This window comes from Monodelphis domestica, chromosome 2 (genome assembly GCF_027887165.1).
Source record: "Monodelphis domestica isolate mMonDom1 chromosome 2, mMonDom1.pri, whole genome shotgun sequence".
Taxonomy (NCBI): domain Eukaryota; kingdom Metazoa; phylum Chordata; class Mammalia; order Didelphimorphia; family Didelphidae; genus Monodelphis; species Monodelphis domestica.
In genome coordinates, this window is record NC_077228.1 from 232,541,711 (window position 1) to 232,562,710 (window position 21,000).

At 37.4% G+C, this 21,000-nt stretch overlaps 1 protein-coding gene across 1 annotated transcript in view; it reads left to right on the forward strand.

Annotated features, from left to right (window-relative positions):
* The first annotated feature begins 9,836 nt into the window (after positions 1–9,836).
* Positions 9,837–21,000, forward strand: part of SLC38A10 (solute carrier family 38 member 10) — a 71,327-nt gene continuing 60,163 nt past the window's right edge. The window contains exons 1-2 of the mRNA XM_056817348.1: positions 9,837–9,969; positions 16,234–16,351. Of these exons, the coding sequence (XP_056673326.1) occupies positions 9,871–9,969; positions 16,234–16,351 (217 nt within the window). The 5' untranslated portion in view covers positions 9,837–9,870. The remainder of the gene's footprint in view (positions 9,970–16,233; positions 16,352–21,000) is intronic.

Here is a 21,000-nt window from a genome sequence, read left to right on the forward strand (position 1 = left end):
TGCCTTCAATTTCTTTTTCTTCTCTAATTGCTATTGCTAGTGTTACTAGTACAATGTCAAATAATAGAGGTGATAATGGACATCCTTGTTTCACTCCTGATCTTATTGGGAATGCATCTAGTTTATCCCCATTGCAGATGATATTAGCTGATGGTTTTAGATATATACTATTTATTATTTTTAGGAATGACCCTTCTATTCCTATGCTTTCTAGTGTTTTTAATACGAATGGATGTTGTATTTTATCAAAGGCTTTTTCTGCATCTATTGAAATAATCATGTGATTTTTGTTGGTTTGCTTGTTGATATGGTCAATTATGTGGATGGTTTTCCTAATATCGAACCAGCCCTGCATCCCTGGTATAAATCCTACTTGATCATGGTGAATGACCCTTCTGATCACTTGCTGGAGTCTTTTTGCTACTATCCTATTTCAGATTTTTGCATCTATATTCATTAGGGAGATTGGTCTATAATTTTCTTTCTCTGTTTTTGACCTGCTTGGTTTTGGAATCAGTACCACATTTGTCTCATAAAAGGAGTTTGGTAGAACTCCCTCTTTGCTTATTATGTCAAATAGTTTGTATAATTAGCTGTTCTTTGAATGTTTGATAGAATTCACTTGTGAATCCATCAGGCCCTGGGGATTTTTTCTTAGGGAGTTCTTTGATGGCCTGTTGGATTTCATTTTCTGATATGGGATTATTTAAGAATTCTATTTCTTCTTCTGCTAGTCTAGGCAGTTTATGTTTTTTTATATATTCATCCATATCGCCTAGATTGGTATATTTATTGCCATATAATTGGGCAAAGTAATTTTTAATGATTGTTGTAATTTCCTCTTCATTGGAGGTGATGTCCCCCTTTTCATCTTTGATGCTGTTAATTTGCTTTTCTTCTTTCCTTTTTTAAATTAGATTGACCAATACTTTGTCTATTTTGTTTGTTTTTTCAAAGTACCAGGTTCTAGTTTTATTTATTTGTTCAATAGTTCTATCACTTTCAATTTTATTAATTTCTCCCTTAATTTTTAGGATCTCTAATTTGATTTTCTTCTGGGGGTTTTTAATTTGTTTGCTTTCAAGTTTTTTTATTTGCATTTCCAATTCATTGATCTCTGCCCTCCCTAGTTTCTTAATATATGCACTCAGGGATATGAATTTTCCTCTGATTACTGCTTTGGCTGCATCCCATAGATTTTGAAAGGATGTGTCACCATTGTCATTTTCTTCAATGAAATTATTAATTGTTTCAATGATTTGTTCTCTATCTAAACTATTTTGGAGTTTCATATTATTTAATTTCTATTTGATTTTTGATTTGGTTCTCCATGTACCCTTACTGATCAATATTCTTATTGCCTTGTGATCTGAAAAGGCTGCATTTATTATTTCTGCTTTGCTGCATTTGTATGCCATGTTTCTGTGACCTAGTGTATGGTCAATCTTTGCTAATGTGCCATGTGGTGCTGAGAAGGTGTATTCCTTTTTGTCCCTATTTATTTTTCTCTATATGTCTATTAACTCTAATTTTTCTAAGATTTCATTCACTTCTTTTACCTCTTTCTTATTTATTTTCTTATTTGATTTTTCTAAATTTGATAGTGGTTGGTTCAAATCTCCCACTAATATGGTTTTACTGTATATTTCCTCCTTCAGTTCTCCTAGTTTCTCCATTAGAAATTTGGGTGCTATACTATTTGGTGCATACATGTTGATTAGTGATATTTCCTCATTTTCTAAAGTCCCTTTTAGCAAAATATAGTTACCTTCCCTATCCCTTTTAATCAGGTCTATTTTTGCTTTGGCTTTGTCAGATATCGTAATGGCAACTCCTGCCTTCTTTCTATCAGTTGAGGCCCAGAAAGTCTTACTCCATCCTTTAATTCTGACGTTGTGAGTGTCTACCTGCTTCATGTGTGTTTCTTGGGTTTTGGATTCTAATCCATTCTGCTATTCGTCTATGTTTTATGGGTGAGTTCATCCCATTCACGTTCAAAGTTATGATTGTCACTTGTGGACTCCCTGGCATTTTGATATCCTCCCCTAAATCTTTAGGGGAAAGAAGGGGAAAGAAAAAATTCTTTAGCTATAACCTTTTAAGCCAGTGATTTACTTTAAATCAGTCCCCCTAGTCCCCTCCCTTGATATGTTCCCCTTTCTAGCCCCTCTCTTTTTGTTCCATCCCCCTCCCCCCTCTCCCTCCCTCCCTTTTTGTGTTTCTTACTCCCTTACCCCCCTTGGTTTTCCCTTCTCCCTTACCCTGTTCAGTAAGATAAAATTCAAGATCCCAATGGATCTGGATGCTCTTCCCTTTCAGAGTTGATTTCACTGAGAGTAAGGTTTAAGTAAAAACTCTCTTCCTCTCCTTCTTATAGGAGAATTGTTCCCCTCCCCTTCCCATGTGTATCTTTGTGTGAGAAAGATTATTCTATTTAGTTTTCCCCCCCTATTTCTTGGAGTATATCTTAGTACCATCAATGATTCCCCCCTCCCTTTTTCTTTTCTATACCCTCCTTTCTCCATATCATCTTGATGCCCCCTACATTCCCTATGTGTAATTCTTCTTACTACTCTAATGATGCACACAATTTTTGAGAGTTACGCATTATATTTTCCCCACATATTAACATATATAAATTGATATCAATGTAGTCCTTATAGAAGAGAGTTTGAATAAACGCAAAAGATAACATTTTTCTCCTTTTCCCTTTCCTTCATATTTACCTTGTTATGTATTCCTTGCTCTTTATGTCTGGATGTTGAATTTTCCATAGAGCTCTGGTCTTTTCTTTGCAAAAACTTGGAAATATTCTATTTTGTTGAATGCCTATATGTTCCCCTGGAAATATATAGTCAGTTTTGATGGATAGCTGATTCTTGTTTGAAGACCCAGCTCTCTTGCCTTTCTGAAAATCATGTTCCATGCCTTACGGTCATTCAGAGTGGAAATTGCAAGGTCTTATGTGACCCTGATTGGCATTCCTTTATATCTAAATTGTCTTTTTCTGGCTTCTTGTAAGATTTTTTCTTTTGCTTGAAAGCTTTGGAATTTGGCAATTATGTTCCTGGGGGTTGTCTTTTGGGGGTTTAGTGTAGAGGGTGTTCTATGAACTCTTTCAATGCCTGTATTGCCCCCTTGTTCTAGAATCTCTGGGCAGTTTTCTTTGATGGTATCTTATATTATGAAGTTGAGATTATTATTTTTTTTCTGGTAGGCCATTTATTCTCAGATTGTCTCTCCTTCCTCTATTTTCCAAGTCTGTCACCTTGTCAGTGAGATATTTTATGTTCTCTTCTAATTTCTTAGTCTTGTGGCTTTGCTTTATTAATTCTTGCTCTTTTGCAAGATCATTGTCTCCTAGTTGCCTGATTCTGATTTTAAAAGCCTGGTTTTCCTTTTCAGTTTGGTCAAGCTGTTTTGTAGTTGCGTTTTTTTTTTTTTCGTGCTTCAGATTGTTGAGTTCCTTTTGGATTGTTTCCCATTTTTCCTCCCAAAAGGCTTCCATCTTTTTGATAATTTCCAATTTAAATTCTTCAAGAGGTTGTGGAGAATTTCCATTTCCTTTGGAAGGTTTCAGAGCATTTGCTTGTGTTTCCTCTTCTATCTCCTCTGTATTTGGTATTTTTGCTCCACAAAATGTGTCTAAAATCACCTCCTTCTTCTTGCTTTTCTTGGTGTTTGTAGGCTTTTGCACTTCTGTACTGTTTGCCATCTCTATCTGAGTGAGGAGGACTGGCTCTTAGTGTATTTGTCTGATGGTCTGAGACTTTAGCCCCAGGCAAATTGTCCATTCTCCACAGCTGCTCTGTCTTCCTGGGGAAGCCCAGGGTCTGCCCTCCCCTGCCTGCCGGAATTTCGGGTGTTACTGCTCTCAATTCCCTCCAGTTGCTTCTCCGCTGCCTTACTTCCACACTCTTAGCCTGGCACAGCACTGTCCACAAGGTACCTCAGTGCCTTTGCCGGCCCTGAGGTTTCTGTTCTTTAAGAAGACCTAGCACTCTAAGGGAGGTGGGGTCCTGGCTTCCCTGCACTCTGAAGGATCCTGATGGGATTAAGTTCAGCTGGGTTGGACTGGATTTGCCCTGAAACAGGGCCCTTTGGTGAGACTCAGATGAAAGAACCCAGCCAAGGGGCTACAGACTCCCCACCCCCCCATCTCTCTCTGTTTCCCTGCCATCTGTGTTGGGTGCCCCCGAGTCTGGCTCAGGTTGCTTTCAAGGTGTATCTTTCAGAATAGCCAGCCCTGATGCCCTTTTGCTGGCCCTGTGGTTCCTGCTGCTGCTGTGGGTTCAGGGCTCTGGGTTGGGAGGGATGGGTCCTGGGACCTTCCTTTAGATCTGAGTGATCTAGGGTTCTGGCTTTTGGGGGGCATACCTTTTGATCCGAGTCCAGGAGGAGGGTTCCTCGGCTCTGTCCTGTTGTTCAGTTTGAATTTCGGTGCCCTAGGAGCATTCAGTTTGTGATCAGTAAGGAAGGGTTTTCAGAGGTCTGAACTTTCGCTGCCTCTAAGCCACCATCTTGACCAGAAGTCCCAATCTAGATTTCTTAGTAATGTTCTAGACCCAAATAAATTTTACTTTGTTTAAAAATATATTTGCGAAGGTGGAAAGATTTGTTACATCTGTAAAAATTGTGACAAATATCCATCAGTTCATAGTTTTTTTATGTCATACAGAAATCTATATGAAATATGATAGTGGCTCTGTTTGCTATTGTAATTAACTGGGCTATTGTGAATTTGGGGGACTTTGGTACATCTTCAAATGTGCATTATCTACTGTATTACTGTTTTATTCTGAAAACCATAATGTACCCACACTGTGGTTCATGGCCAAGTTAAAAAAGAAATGGATCTCATTTTTTAGTGAGGAAGCTTTGTATTCTACCTCTCCTTGCCTGACACAGTGTGTCACTGATTGTAAGCTATACATTTTTGATTTTTAAAACTCTTTTTTATTATTGTTTTTCCTTGCATGTGCAATACAGTATCTGAGTTTTATTCTCCCCTCCATTTTGTATTTGAAGCACATGTCAAAAGTATTGAGAAGATTTTCCTTTAATTTTTTAAATTTTGCAGTAATATAAGTTTAAAATACATTTGTTTTAATATTAATACATATTCCAAAAGCTTTAGACTATAAAAATGATGCCATTGATTGTTTTAAAAAAAATCATGGGACTTAGATTAATGATTTTGTCTGATTCCAGGAAAAGGGAATACAAAAAGAGCCATTGCACAGGATGAAAGAAACACAAAGCTAAACCGTATAGTGACAACTGAGCACAAGTTCAAAGAGAATAACCAATCACAATGGGATTCATGAAATTTTGAGCCAAGACAAGAGGACTTGATCTTGTTTGGGGTTTGAGATTGCGGCTTTTTTGACATATGTCAAAGGCAGTTCTTCCTTGTCCCACATTTTACCAAGTATTGTTAATTTTAGATTTTCTCCACCCTGATTAGTCTTTAACATCCTAGGAATCAGAAATGTATTCACCCCTACTTAAGGATTAAGTGTTGATGAGGATGGCCTATGACAGACATGTGCTAGCAAGTGACAAATTAGAAACAACTGACAGACACCCTGGGCTGTCCTAAGTCAAGCCTAAGGTACCATTGGTACATGTGAAATTCAGGAAGTAACATTGTAATGAATGGTCTATATATTTCATGTCTCTTCCTCTCTCTGGCCTCTGTCATGGAGATGTGGCTCTTGCTCTGGCTGGTGTGGCTGGTGGCAGCATGCTGGGCATCTGGGAGGTTTGGCGGTTTGCAGCTTGCTGGTGAGATAACTGGGAGAAGCTCTGTAGTGTGGGTTAGGTGAAGCGTCTTCCCTGAGCGACCTTGGTGAGTGGTTTAGGCTGATTCCTTTTTCCTTTATCTCCTAAAACGCAATCCTCCTAGGAAACCCCTCATCTCAGAGGAGGCCTCATGGCTGGAAGCCGAGTTAGATTAAATCTTGGAGGAGGCCTTGTGGCTGAGGTCTCTGAACTTCCCTTAGCTTAGGGTACGCCGGAAAAATCTTATACCTCTTTCCTCTCTCTCTCTTCTTCTTAATTTTCTTCCTTCTATTGTAATTAAACCACCATAAAAATCCCAAACTGACTTGAGTATTTTATTGGGATTAAATTAATCCCTGGCGACCCCTAGTATAATATATTCCTTTATCAACCCCTAACTTTACCCCTCTCAAATTTGGCTCCTACCTGGCTCCTATTATCTAGTCCCTATTCTGTCTTTCAGTGTGTGACAATACTTTCTGTAGTCCTAGCTGCTGATTGGGCAAATGCATAATTGCATAAATCACTTTAATTGGGCCCTGATTCAAGGACCTGTTACAGGTTTATTTTTCCTTTACTTAGAATTTTTACACATAAGACTTTGATAGTCTATATTTCATCCACAAATTATTTTATCTTTTATTTGGATTTAAAATTTTTTTTTAAAATTTCTCTTGCCAATTGATTCACATACCTTATAACTCAGCCATGCATTCCTAAGTGATTCTTGTGTTTTTCAACACTCTCTCCGGAGGGAATGTATTATTATTATTATTCTAAATTGCAAAGTTTAAATTCTTTTTGAGAGTAATTTTAGGATAAGAAATACGCTACCTCTCCAAATCCAGGAAGTGAACTGTTTGGAGAAGGCACCATTAAGATGCTTTCACAGACCACATACTGCACCAGAAGATCCAGAGTGAACTTTGGGATGTGGTGATTTGAACTGTGTGGGGTTGAATGTATTTGTTTTGTATGTATACTCTTATGCTGAAGGGTACTGCCCCCTAACTGACTTTTTGTCAATATGCCTAGCAATCATTGGTTTTGTTCTCTTTCCCTTTTATCCTCAAATTATTGTATTTTCAAAGTTGGTTATGTTTATAAGATCCATTGGAGAGACTATTCTTCCATGGATCTCAGGGGAATGTATAATTGAAAATCCGTTACCCTAAAAAAGAACTACCTTTCCCAGGAGCCAACTGACTTCCTGTTGTTACATACTTCCTGTAGATAGGTTACTTCCTGTCCCGAGGTTTGTGGTGGTAAGGCGGGCATTTGAACTAACTTATCAACCATGGGCATGCGGTCTTTATTTTGTATCCTCTTTATTCCTTGATTTCTATTGATCATTAATAAACCTCCTAAAACATAACATTTTATTATTTGAGATTTAATTTTAATTTTTAAAGTGACCCTGAACAAGTTACTTAATCCTGTTGCCTGTTTGCCTGGTCCTTGTCCTTCTGTCTTAGAGTTGTTATGAAGAATGGAAAATAATAATTTTTTAAAAAAGAATTTTTAAGGAGCCATAAAGATGAAAAGGACCTTAGAAATCTTCCAGGGTACAGCTAGGAGGCAGGAAGTCCTGAGTTCAAATTTGGCATTAGACACTTTCTAGCTGTGTGATCCTGATCAAGTCAACCCTCATTGCTTAGCCCTTACCACTCTTCTGCCTTGGAGCCAATACATAGTGGTGATTCTAAAATAGAAGGTAAGAATTAAAAAAAAAAAGGAACCTAGTTTAAATCTACTTCATAGAGAAACTGACACTTAGAAAGTCCTAGTAACTTCAGGGTCTTATACCTTCTCTAACAGGACTTCTTAACTTTTTTTGTGTCTTGAAGCCCTTTGGTAATCCAGTCATCTATGGAATCTCAGAATACTAAATGAAACCAATTATATTAAAATTGTTATGAAATTATTTTTTAAAGGATCCTAGGTTAATAACTCTTGGATGCTCATTTTCAAAATGCTTGCTTAAGGTCATCCATATTGTTCAAAGTCACAATTAATGTCAAAACAGGGGACTAAAGACTCAGTCTTCTGACTTTTTCTTGAAGTTACTTTGTATTTATTTTGAATATATTTATATACACCCATGCTGTCTCCTAAACAGAAAATATGTTCAGACAGAGCAAAGGTTGTTTTCTTTTCTTTCTTTAAAAAAAATCCCAAACCATCACCTTTTTCTTTTAAAATCAAGAAGTATTGGTGTCAAGGCAGAAGAGCTATAAGTGCTGAACACTGGGCCTTAAGTAGTTTGCCCAGTGTCTTACAGCTAGGAAATGTGAAAGGATTGTTTTCACTTTTGTCTTTGTAAGGTCAAACCAGAGCACATTGCCTGGCACGTTGTGAACGGTTAATAAATGCTTGTTTGTTGATTAGAACAAAGAACTGACTTTGCTGGGGACAAGTCAGTCCTTGCATATAGGTAGCAAACTGACAATAAAGGACTTCCCAACCCTGAACTGGAAACCAGTATTCTTTGTCTTCTCTTTAGCCTTGCTGTAGTTGGGGCTGTGATACTCGTTATAGAGAAGCTTGCTTCCATCCATCAGGAGAGCACTCTGCCTAGCAGGCACCAGTAAGTGCTTTACAGGTACTTACAGGTACCTAGTTCATCCTTACTTGTCAAGATCTGTCTACCAAGTCTCTGTCTATGTGGATGCAAAATACTGCCAGAGGTTGGTTGATGGGGCAAAACAGGGAGGGGAGAGGGAAAGAACACATCTCTAATTGGGTATGCTAGTAAATATTTAACAAATAGCTTGGGAGAGGGGGGCGGGGCAGGTGCTAGGTGAGAATGTGTACATCAGACAAAGTTCAGCCTGAATTATTAACATTTTCTTCATCATTTTATTAGGTCTAGACAATCAAAGGGCAGCTTGGTAGCTTGGAGTCAAGAAGATTCATCCTTTTGAATTCAAGCCCGACATTAGACACTAGGTGTGTGACCCTGGGCAAATCACTTAACCCTGTTTGCCTGAATTTCTTCATCTGTCAAATGAGTTGGAGAAGGAAATGGCAAACTCTCCTCAATGCCTCTGCCAAGAAAACCTCAACTGGGGTCATGAAGAGTCGGGCATGATTGAACAACAACAGACAATTAACAAAACATCAATCTCCGATTAGGAGCTAATTTCCGAAGGGTAAACGCTCATGCTGAAAATATGACAATAAATTTTTAAGAACCAGTACCAGCTGGCTCCAGTTACTACAACTAACTGGAACTACCAGGTTCTGTAACACTGCCACGTGTAGCAGCGGGTCTCCAATTCCTCAGGGCCAGCCCTTCCACTCCGGCACCAGAACGAGCCGTGCCAGGCCCACCATTTCATTGGTTCACACAACTTCCCTCTCTTCTCCTCCGTCCTGCCCCCTCTCCCTTCGATCCTTCTTATTGGTCCACATAGCTTTCCCTCCAGTCCTTTCTCGCTTCTCTCCGCCCCCATTCCACCCCTCTTGGCCCTGCTTTTCGTCACTTCCTGGAAGGTAGCCGGGGAAGCCGGAAGTTTGTGTGGGCGAGAGATAGAGGGAGTCTGGGTTGAGGTGTCTCTGGCAAACCTGTTGGCGTATCTTCCGGAGTCCAGCGCTGGGGCTGCGGGTGGGGCCGACGCTTCCTCTGGAACGGGGAAGGGGGAAAACTACGGCTGCCAGGGCAGGAGGAAGGGGGAAAGGACATGAAGTCATCGCGGAGCCTGGAGGACTCCGGAGGCTGAAGCTGTATCCTCCCTCCTGCTCTTGTGCCTTTTCTCATCCTCATCCACCACCCCACCAATCTGGCCCTCTACATCTCAGGGCCTCATTCCTTCCTCTTCTCCTCTCTCTCATTCCCACTGCCTCCTGCCCTCCACCTGCCCCTGCTTGAGCCTTGACAGCACTCCTACCTGCGTTGGTCTAACTCATCCAGCCCAGTTACCCCATGGGGGCTGGTGGGAGAACATCGTGTGACTCCTGACCCCTTGCGCTAGTGAAGGTGCGACACTTTTCTCTTCCCTTTCCTTGGCATCCCGAGTCCCTGACCGCTATTTACCCCAGGCTGGAGCTAGAAGAGTGAGGTCATTGACCCTGAACTCTAAAGCTATGGCCGCAGTAGCAGCGTCTAACTGGGGTCTGATCATGAACATTGTGAACAGCATTGTGGGGGTCAGTGTGCTCACCATGCCCTTCTGCTTTAAACAGGTGAGTCTGCCAACCTGTACCTGGCCCCTGACCCTGGGGCTACTTTAGACTTGTAGTAAAGTGGGGGCGTCAGCGTTTTTAGGGGTTTCATTCTTTTTTTTTTTTTGTGGTTGATAGAAATTGACTTGGAAGGAAGGTTAAACTGGTGGTTGACCCAGAGCCTTGTAACAACTTTGTAAACCTGCGGGCATATGATTTTGCCCTCAGGCAAGAGCAAACATCTTTCCTTTATGTATATTCCCTTGGTCTAATATTGGTAACAAGCTTTTTTTTTTTTTTTGCTTGTGAACAAAAGAACCTTTTGTATACAATTTATTAAGTGAAACTAGACTTGTAGAATATGTAGAGTTGGAGTTAACTTCACAGGTGTTCTAGTCCAAACTGCACAGTAAACCAAGTTGATGAAAATTGCATTTTTTGACACTCAAATAGAAGAATATCTGGACATATAATATGGAGTTCTCATATAACTAAACTCCTAATATAGTGAGTGTGATTATATAGGTACACCTGCTCATTTTTATTTGATTTACACCATTGGGGAGACCTGTGGAGCCAAGCATTTGTCAAATTATTCCAGTTACCATTTCATCAAAAAGACAGGTTTTGGTAACACCTGATTTTAGCCTCCAGCCTGGAAAGTTCAGAGGAAAGAGACTGATCTAGGCTATTGGTGCTTTTTAAAACTTTGTAATTAAGGGCAAAGATGATTAAAACATGAATATCTTCCAAAATGGAAAGTATCCACAAAAAGCAATTTTGTCTTGGTTTGTTTCAAACTTCTGATTATATTCCTTCTATAGCTTATATATATATATATATATACAATTCATGCCTGTCAGGCCAGTGATGGAGAGTATCCAAACAATGCTATTCAGTGATTGTGTCTGAGGTATACATTTGTTTGACATTCTGTTGAAAATTTAAACTTTTCAGGAGAAGGGAACCTAAAAGATTTTCTATGAAAGACAGTCCCACTTTGAATTCAATTGGAACATTTCATTAAAGTGACTTTTATTTCCAAATTTTCTGTAAATCAATGCCTATGGTATTTTCCAGTCCACATAAAGGATAAAATGTTCTCTCCACTTTAAGAAAAATCCTTATCCTGATCTCAGTTTCAGGTCTTGATGCTCACATTCAGTGTATTTTCAGATGGACAGGTCATTTTTGAGGCATAGTTCAACTTTAGAAAAAGTTTCACCATGGGAGGGGTGCAGTTAAAGCAAAGGTAAAAGAATAAAGGGATTTCTTTTCTCTATGTCTCAGAGAAAGTTCACTTTCTAAAGTTACCAATGATCTTAATTGCCAAATCTCTGGTAATATTTTAAAACTTTCTTTTTTTCAACCATACTCCTGACCACTCTTTCTTCTTGAATACTCTTTTCCCTGAGCTTTCATGGTACAATTCTGTTTTTCAGTCTCTTTTTCTGGTTTATTACCCAGATCATACCCTCTTAATTGTGGGTGTTTCCTAAACTTATTGTATTTGCTCTCTTGGTGACCTCATCAGATTCCAAGAATTTAATTGCTATCATCTATATGCTGATGACTCACAGATCTATATATCTAAGCTCTACTCTTGTCTCTGAGCTTTCATCTCACATCACCTATTGACTACTGGACATTTTAAATCGGATGTCCCAGAGACCTCTCAAACTTAACATACCCAGAACTGAACTTGTTATTTTCCCCAGATCTCTAGAATTCCCTATTTTTGAAGAAGACACCAATAGTCTTGTCTTTCAGTCATAGAGACAGCTTGTGGCATAGTAGATAGAGTACCAGTCCTGGAGGACCTGAGTTCAAATCTAGCCTCAGACTCTATACTAGCTGTGGAACCCTGGGCAAAATCACTTAACCACTGTTTGCCTCAGTTTCCTCAATTGTTAAAATGATAAATAATGTTAAACAATTGCATTTACCTTTTGTTGTGAGGATCAGATGAGTTATGATTTATTTGTAAAAGTGCTTAGTTTAGTGGCCAACATCTAATAGGTATTATATAAATACTCATTTCCTTCCTCTTCCTTTGTCATCCCTCTCTTGCATGTTTGTAACCTTAGCATTGGTTTCTATTTATCCTCCTTATCCTTCCTCACCCAATATACCAAATCAATTGCCAAATCTTGCCATTTCTACCTCCATAGTATCTCTCATTTCTGATTCCTCTTTTACATACTACCACCCCATCATCCAAATTGTGTTCTCCCTGGTTTTTCACCCTACCACCAAAGATATTCTTTAAATGTATATATAACCCTGTCATTCTTGTATTCAATAAACTCCAATGGTTTCTTGTTAGTTCTAGAATCAAATAGAAATTCCATTTCCTATACCCTTGCACTATACCTGGAATGCATTTCCTCCTTACTTTAGACTAATAAAATTCCTCTCCGTCAAAACTTAGTCAAACACTATCTTCTATATGAATCCTTTCCCTATCCCTTCAACTGCTAGTACCCTCTTTAAACTACTTTGTTCTGAACTGCATTATATTTTTTGGTATTCTCTTTATATTTTATATATGTGTATATAGACATACACATATCTTTGTTGTTACCCATTTCTCCTATTACAATGTAAGCTCCTTCTGAGTAGTAATCGTTTCATTCATTGTATTTGTGTTTGGCACATAGTAGGCATTTGACTAATGTCTGTTGATTATCCAGATCCTATCTATTCAGATCCTGTCTCAGATCCTTTTTCCTTCATAGACAGTTCTAGCCCACATTTATCCCTCCTATTCCTGAACTCTTGGAGCACATATTCTGCACCTTATTAATAATCACATACATGTATGTATGTGCACTGGTATGTGTTATATATACACAAGTGCATGTATATATGTTTATTACTACCATGTATTATAACTTAATTGTATTTCATGTTATATCTCATCCTTGCAATTAGATTATAAGCTTCCAAAGAACAGGATAAACTGTAGGAGAGAGTGATTTGTCTTATTTCCCTAAGTACTTCCATATTTATTTGATCTTTAGTCCTCAATACCCATGTATATGGTAGATACATAGTAAGCTTATTGAGTGAAAATCAAAAAGTCATTTAAGAGAACAAAGCAGTTTTGTAGTTTTATACAAGTCTACTTGTCTACTATAAGCAAAATATATGATATGGGAGATAATAGCTTCTATAAAACCTATATACATAAGAATATAAAGAACAAATAAAATGGGGGAGAGAATTGACATGCTTCCAAATTTATTTCTCAAATTGTGCTAATCTTTGGGAAGACAGAAAACAAATGGGAAAATGAACTTTTAAAAATAATAAACTTTACCCATTCTAAAGCATATTTGTGTCTGGTATAATAATAATGGCAGCTGGAACATAAGTAGTACTTTCAGCTTTTACAAATCAATCAACAAGTATTTATTAAGCATCCCCCTGTGCCAGGTGTTGTGCTTGGTTCTGGAAAGAAGAGTGAAATAATCCCTACTCTTAAGGATTTTACATTCTAATGGGGAGACAAGGACATACATAAGTATATTCAGAATAGTTATAAATAAAATAAATACAAGTAGTTAAGCAGGGTAATTTTGGAAGGAAGGCACTAGTAGTTTTCCTAGAGAAGGTGGTATTAGAGCTGAAGGTGATGCTTGAAGAAAGAACAGAATCTCTTGAGTATCCCAACAACCCTGAATTAGATTCTATAAGTATTTCTTTTTCCTCCAGAGGTTAATATACTGATTTGTAACCCCCCCCCCTTTTTTTTTTATCTTTTTAGAGGCTTCCTACAGGAACCTTCTAACAGGTCTTCTCATCTCTGCTTCCTTCTATCTCCAATTTATTCTTTATACCACTGCCAGAATAATCTTTCTTATTCATGGATCTGGTTATTTCTGTTAGGAAAAAAAAAAATCTTCCATGCACCCTGCTGCCCATCTAGTAAGATTCCAATGACTTTATTTGTCATTCAAATCATTTCATATATGATGCCACACTATTTTTCCAACCTGATCTCATTTCACTTTTCTCATAGTGTCCCAGCCAAACTGGATTACCCCTTCTTGTGCCCTACATTGTTCCCTTACTTGGGATGGCCTCCTTCACTCTCTTTGTCCACTTTTTACTACCTTTGTGCCCTTGTGCAAATTACATAGCCTCTCTGGTCCTTGGGTTCCTTATCTGTGAAGTGAGATTGAACCAGATGATGATCTCAATCCAACCCTAAATCTATTAATATGAAACCTTTCCATATCCCTCAGGAAACCAAAAAACTTAAAAACTTTCAAGCAGTTAAATGTGGACAGAGTGCTTGCAAAAAATCAAGACCTCAGTTCATTTTTTTTTTCCATGCAAATTGACAGTGGATGGAATGCTTCTCCTAGAGTCAAGAAGATTTAAAATTGTACTTCTGACAATTTCTAGCTGTGTGACCATGGGTGTTTGACCAGTCACCTTGATCTTTTGGGGCTCCAGCTTCATTTTCTATAAAGTAGAGTTGAAATATATGTGGTTCTTATCTCAAGGATTCTTGTAAGAATCAAATGAGATAACATATTTAAGAGTGCTTAGAAAACTTCAAAGTACTGTGTGAATGCATTAGTCTTCCTCCTACTTCCCCAATCTTCTCCCTCAGATCTTATATTATTTTATACTTCTCCAGTGTATTTTTAATTTTTCATTTATGTCTGACTTATTCCTCTACCAAAGTATTCCTCCTCCAGGAGGGCTGGGAACTCAACTCATCTAAATAAGGTATCATTCCTAAGACCTTCCACCGGCTCATTATAAATATTTGTTGAATTTGTTGATGAAAGACTACAAATTATATATGAATTTTACTTAAAGTTAGAAGAACTTTGAAATTTTCTTCTTTGGGAAAGAAAGCCAAAAGCTTTAAAAAAATTAATTAAAGATTTTTAATCTCAAAAAAGATGAACCTTTTCTGGTGAGAGAGCTTTTAGAATTACTAGCAAAATGGACTTTTGGCTTGTTTAGCAAACATAAAGTAGGTAGTTTTTTACTTTCTCTTTGTCTGGAGGCAAAAGTAACTGAAAGCCATGCTGGCAGCTTGCTTGGGCTCTGGGGCTACATGATTACACATTGTTTTTGGTAACAGTTTTTATCTTCTGTCTGGAAGGATCCACTGACTACTACTACAAGTCCCAATATGCACTGCAGCTTCATTCTCCCTCTTCTCTTAACATTTCATTCTGGGATTTGTAGTCTCAATGGTTTGTGCCACTGGAAGGACTGTTAGCTACTGTCTCATTCTGTTCATTTCCCTCATAAATAAATAGACACTCAGAAAGGTTGTCCAAGGTCACACAGTGGTGAATTATACTTTCTCACTGTGAATGTAGTTTCCTTGTTATTCCTATCTACTTTTGGAGTAACACTAGTTGCATATGGCTTCTATGCTTTTATTTCAAGGTTATCTTTTAGCTATTCTAAAATATAGCCATTTCATCATGACTTCTGCAGCTAGATGAAATAATGTGAATGGAGGAGTCTGGGTCATTTTAGCAATGTTTGACTTATGTATTGGAGATTTATGTTTTGTTTGAATCTCTTTCTTCCAGAATAATCTCTTAACATTAGTGTTAATGTTAGTAGTTAATATAACTTAATACAAAAAGTGACCTGATTATAAATAAATGCGCAAAGAACCAGAGAACTATTAGATTAATATATAATACATCGATATTGAGACAGTCCATTAGAATGATTAAATGGGGTGTGAGTGTGGGGGGGAGGTGAATTAGGAAGGTGAGAGCCTGAATGAGTTTTCCTATGATAAATGACCTTGATTTGATACTTCTTTCCAAAAGTTACAACAAATTAATTTGGGGATCAGTTCTTTTGGAAAGATACTGGGTTTTTTTTTGTTGTTGTTGTTGTCTTTACCCTCAGTCTTTGGCACATATTAGGAATGTAATAAATTATTGTATGGGGCAGTTGGGTGGCACAGTGGATAGAGCACCAGCCCTGGAGTTGGGAGGACTTGGGTTCAAATTTGGCTTCAGAAACATCCTGGCTGTATAACCCTGGGCAAATTATTTAACCCCATTTGCCTATCTCTTACCCTTCTATCTGAGAATTGTTACTAGAACAGAAAGGGCTTTAATAAATAAATAAATGCTTGTATGAGCAGGTGAGTGAAATTGAACTGATCTCATATTTTTCCAATAGGTCTGAGCTAAAAAAGTAGAAGAAATGTGTATATGTGAAAAATCGAAGAAAATATTTTATCATTTTGTGATGATATCTCTTTTTCTTTTCTGTTTCACCCTCTAGTGTGGAATTATCCTGGGAGCCCTACTGTTGATTTTCTGTTCCTGGATGACACACCAGTCCTGCATGTTCTTGGTGAAATCAGCCAGCCTTAGCAAACGCAGGACCTATGCAGGCTTAGGTGAGAATTTCAGCCCCTGAAATCAATCAGAAAATATTTAAGTACAGTGTGCAAAGACTATGAAACATAATTGTAAAGAACTAGAATCTGAAGACATAAATGATCCCTTAGACTTATTCTTAAAGCTCTTTCTATTGATATCAGTGCTTATACTTGGTAGCACTGGTATTTGGAATTGGGAAACCTTAGTTCCGACTCCACTTCACATGCTGATTAGCTGTATGATCCTGAGCAAGTCATTTACCCTTTTTCCCCCAGTTTTATTTATTTATTTTCCTTTTGAAACATTTTCTTTAATTAATTTAGAATATTTTGCCACGATTACATGTTTCATGTTCTTTCCCTTCCCTCCCCCTCATTCTCCCCCACTGGGTTTTACATGTGTTATTGATCAAGGCTTATTTCCATATTATTGATATTTGCTCTAGGGTGATCATTTAGAGTCTATATCCCCAATCATATCCCCATCAACCCATGTGATCAAGCATTTGTTTTTCTTCTGTGTTTCTATTCCCACAGTTCTTCCTCTGAATGTAGATAGCGTTCTTTCTCAAAAGTTCCTTAGAATTGTCCTGGATAATAACATTGCTGCTAGTAGAGAAGTTCATTACTTTTGATTGTACCATTCTCTGTATATATAATGTGTGTATAATGTTCTCCCAGTTCTACTTCTTTCACTCTGCATCAATTCCTGAAAGTCATTCCAGTTCACATGGAATCCCTCCACTTTATTGTTCCTTTGAGCACAATAGTATTCCATCACCAACATATACCACAATTTGTTCAGCCATTCCCCAACTGAAGGGCATCGCTTCATTTTCCAGTTTTTGCCACCATAAAGAGAGCAGCTATGAATATTTTTGTACAAGTCTTTTCCCCTATTATCTCTTTGGGGTATAAACCCAGTTTATATGGCTGGATCAAAAGGGAAGCAGTCTTTTAGCGCCCTTTGGGCATAATTCCAAATTGCCTTCCAGAATTGTTGGATCAATTCACAACTCCACCAGCAATGTATTAATGTCCCAATTTTGCCACATCCCCTCCAACATTTATTTTCCTTTGCTGTCATGTTAGCCAATCTGGTAGGTGTGAGATGGTACCTCAGAGTTGTTTTGATTTGCATTTCCCTGATTATCAGAGATTTAGAACACTTTTTCATGTACTTATTAATAGTTTTAATTTCTTTATCTGAAAATTGCCTATTCATATCCCTTGCCCATTTATCGATTAGGGAATGGCTTGATTTTTTTGTACAATTGACTTAGCTCCTTATAAATTTGAGTAATTAGACCTTTGTCAGAGGTTTTTGTTATAAAGATTTCCCCCAATTTGTTGCTTCCCTTCTACTTTTGGTTGCATTGGTTTTGTTTATATAAAACCTTTTTAATTTCATGTAATCAAAATTATTTATTATAATTATTTATTTTGCATTTTGTAATTTTTTCTAATTCTTGCTTGGTCTTCAAATCTTTCCTTTCCCAAAGATCTGACTATTCTGACTGTACTAGTCTGTGTTCACCTAATTTACTTATTGTTTCCCTGTTTATATTTAAGTCATTCACCCATTCTGAATTTATCTTGGTGTAGGTGTGAGATATTAATATAAATCTAATTTCTCCCATACTGTTCTCCAGTTTTCCCAGCAGGTTTTGTAAAATAGTGGATTTTTGTCCCAAAAGCTGGGATCTTTGGGTTTATCATAGACTGTTTTGTTGAGGTCACTTACCTCAAGTCTATTCCATTGATCCTTCCTTCAGTCTCTTAGCCATATTGTTTTGATGACCACTGTTTTATAGTACAGTTTGAGATCTAGTACTGCAAGGCCACCTTCCTTCGCATTTTTTTCATTATTTCCCTTGATATTCTTGATCTTTTGTTCTTCCAAATAAACTTTGTTATTGTTTTTTCTAATTCAGCAAAAAAGTTTCTTGGTAGTTTGATGGGTATGGCACTAAATAAGTAAGTTCGTTTGGGTTGGATTGTCATTTTTATTATGTTAGCTCATCCCACCCATGAGCAATTAATGTTTTTCCAATTATTTAGATCTAGTTTTAATTGTGTGGAAAGGGTTTTGTAGTTGTGTTCATATAGTTCCTGTGTTTGTCTTGGCAGATATATTCCTAATTATTTTATATTGTCTGGTGATTTTAAATGGAATTTCTCTTTCTAACTCTTGCTGCCGGGATGATTTGGAAGTATATAGAAATGCTGATGATTTTTGTTGGTTTATTTTGTATCCTTCAACTTTGCTAAAGTTGTTGATTATTTCCACTAGCTTTTTAGTGGATTTGCTAGAATTCTTAAGTAGACCATCATATAATCTGCAAAGAATGATTGATAGCTTGGTCTCCTCTCATTTACCCTTTCTTGTGCCTCAGTTTGCTCTTCTGTTAAACAAGGGAGTTAGATTGAGTGACCTCAGAGTATAGCTTGAAGTCCATGATAATCTGAACTATAATATTTTAAAATTCTTACTGGTAAGAATTTTTAAGTAGTTTAAAATCTACTTTTCTCCTTTGTTTCTTTGAGGAGGTGGTAAATTTCAGATACTTTATAACCCCAGCGGCTCTAACTTTTCCTGATATTCTTAGTTCTATTTTTCATCCCTTCAGTTCTTTTGTCTTGCTATTCTCTTTTAATCAAAAGAAACAAAACATTTTTTTTCTTTTTTTGCTTTTTGAAAGACATTTATTTTAGTTTGGAATATTTTATCACTTGTATGACTTAACTCTACTGTTTAATCTTATCTTCTTGCTTTCTCCTTCATTCTAACATATGAAAACTTCTGTCTTTTCAAAGGCATAGGCTCAGAATTGTTTTGATTGCATTTCAGTTCAGTGTGGGTGTTGAAATATCAAAATACTGATTCTCAGGAGTTGACATTGTGGGTGTCTGGTGAAAGTTATTGGTCTCTAAATGAAAGCCACTAGTTTCTCCACCCAATGTGTTTCTGAGGACATTTGGTTCTGCCAGCAGAGTGCCTGGCAGGGAGTGTTGACTTTCTGGATTGCAGCTATACAAGTACACATGGCAAAATGAGGAGAAGGTGAAAGGAAATAGTGTACAAAGTTCCAAGTAGCTGACAAAATAAAAACATCTGCAAGATTCATGTGTAAGTTTTTGGTAAATTTTATCATTGTTCTTTTCCTTCTACTTTGTCTATTTGGCATTGGCCCCATTATGTTAACATTTATTTATGACGCCCTTCTAAAATTCTCCAAGGAAAGTTTTGTTCCCTGTTTTGTTTTTTTTTCTGATGAGGATATGTTAGGTAAAGTTGAAGAAATAACAATTACCTCTGACCAGATGAGCTTGACCCTTAATACAAAGACACAAAGCCAAAATTTATGTTGAAACAGCTTCTCACTAGAAGCAAAACAGAAGACATCTCTTTAGTATTTGTGCTGCTATATTACACTTACAAATATCTCTCACTTTGTTCCTTTTGTAGAAATGTTTTATTGGCCTCAGGTACCATACTAATCCTCCCTCTTAATGTTTTGTGGATGTCATCATTTTCTATGGTTGATTGTTTTGAGGATGTTAGTATAAAGTAGTTTGGTTCCTGTCAAATACAAAAGACATGAAGAAAATATTTTTTTTTTCTGTTCAGTGGCCATTGCTATTGACAAATGGATACCCCCATTGCATTGACTGCCTGGGACTTAGTATTTAGCCGAGAGAGAGACAGAGAGACAGAGAGAGAGAGACAGAGAGAGAGAGAGAGAGAGAGAGAGAGAGAGACAGAGAGAGAGAGAGACAGAGAGAGAGAGAGAGAGAGAGAGAGAGAGAGAGAGAGAGAGAGAGAGAGAGAGAGAGAGAGAGAGAGAGAGAGAGAGAGAGAAAATGAATATGAGAGTAAATCTTCAGAGTCTCAGGTTATGTCTAACAACATAATGACTTGATTAACCTGGGCTCTTAGGAAGTTTCATTAGACCTTGTCTGATATAGTATTAGCTGACCTTTGTCTAATCCTTTATTTGCTGTTCCCACCTCTCAGAAATGAAGAACTTCAGTTTCTTTGAAAGGAGATGAGAATCTCCTCCCTCGTTTGTGAAACTCCAGTATATATGGATTAGTAACATTTCTAAGTTTCCTGGTTCTTTGGGAAATATTGGGTCATCTCTTTTTTCTTATATACAGAGAAAAACAGATAGAGACTCTCTGTTCTTCATCTTCTTGGAAGAGATGCCACCACAAGTTTATGTTACAACAAGAATATAGACATGATTGAAAAGGAAGATTCTTGGTAGCCTCCTTATACTCTATCCTAATACATCCAGGTTAAGCAGCCAACGTTTGCATACTTTTATACTAGCATATCTGCAGGAGATCCTGGCAGTTTTATACATGAATCTGTGGGAGTAGTATCTGGCAGTTTTGAAAGCTATAAAGCGATTTGAAAAATTGTTCTGAGATGTTAAGTTGGAATAGGTTTAATATAGCCTTGTATCTGGGTTCTAGAGATATACCAGCCTATAGACTTTACTATGTCACTCCCCTGAGGTTACCACTGTCACAATGATGCAGCATTTGATTGGCAGTAAACTTTGCTACCCTAAAGCATATTGGTGCTTTTTCCAGTGTGTTTTTTTCAGATCATCCTACTTTATATGTTTATTAAAATTCTTACTTGCCCATTCTAATTT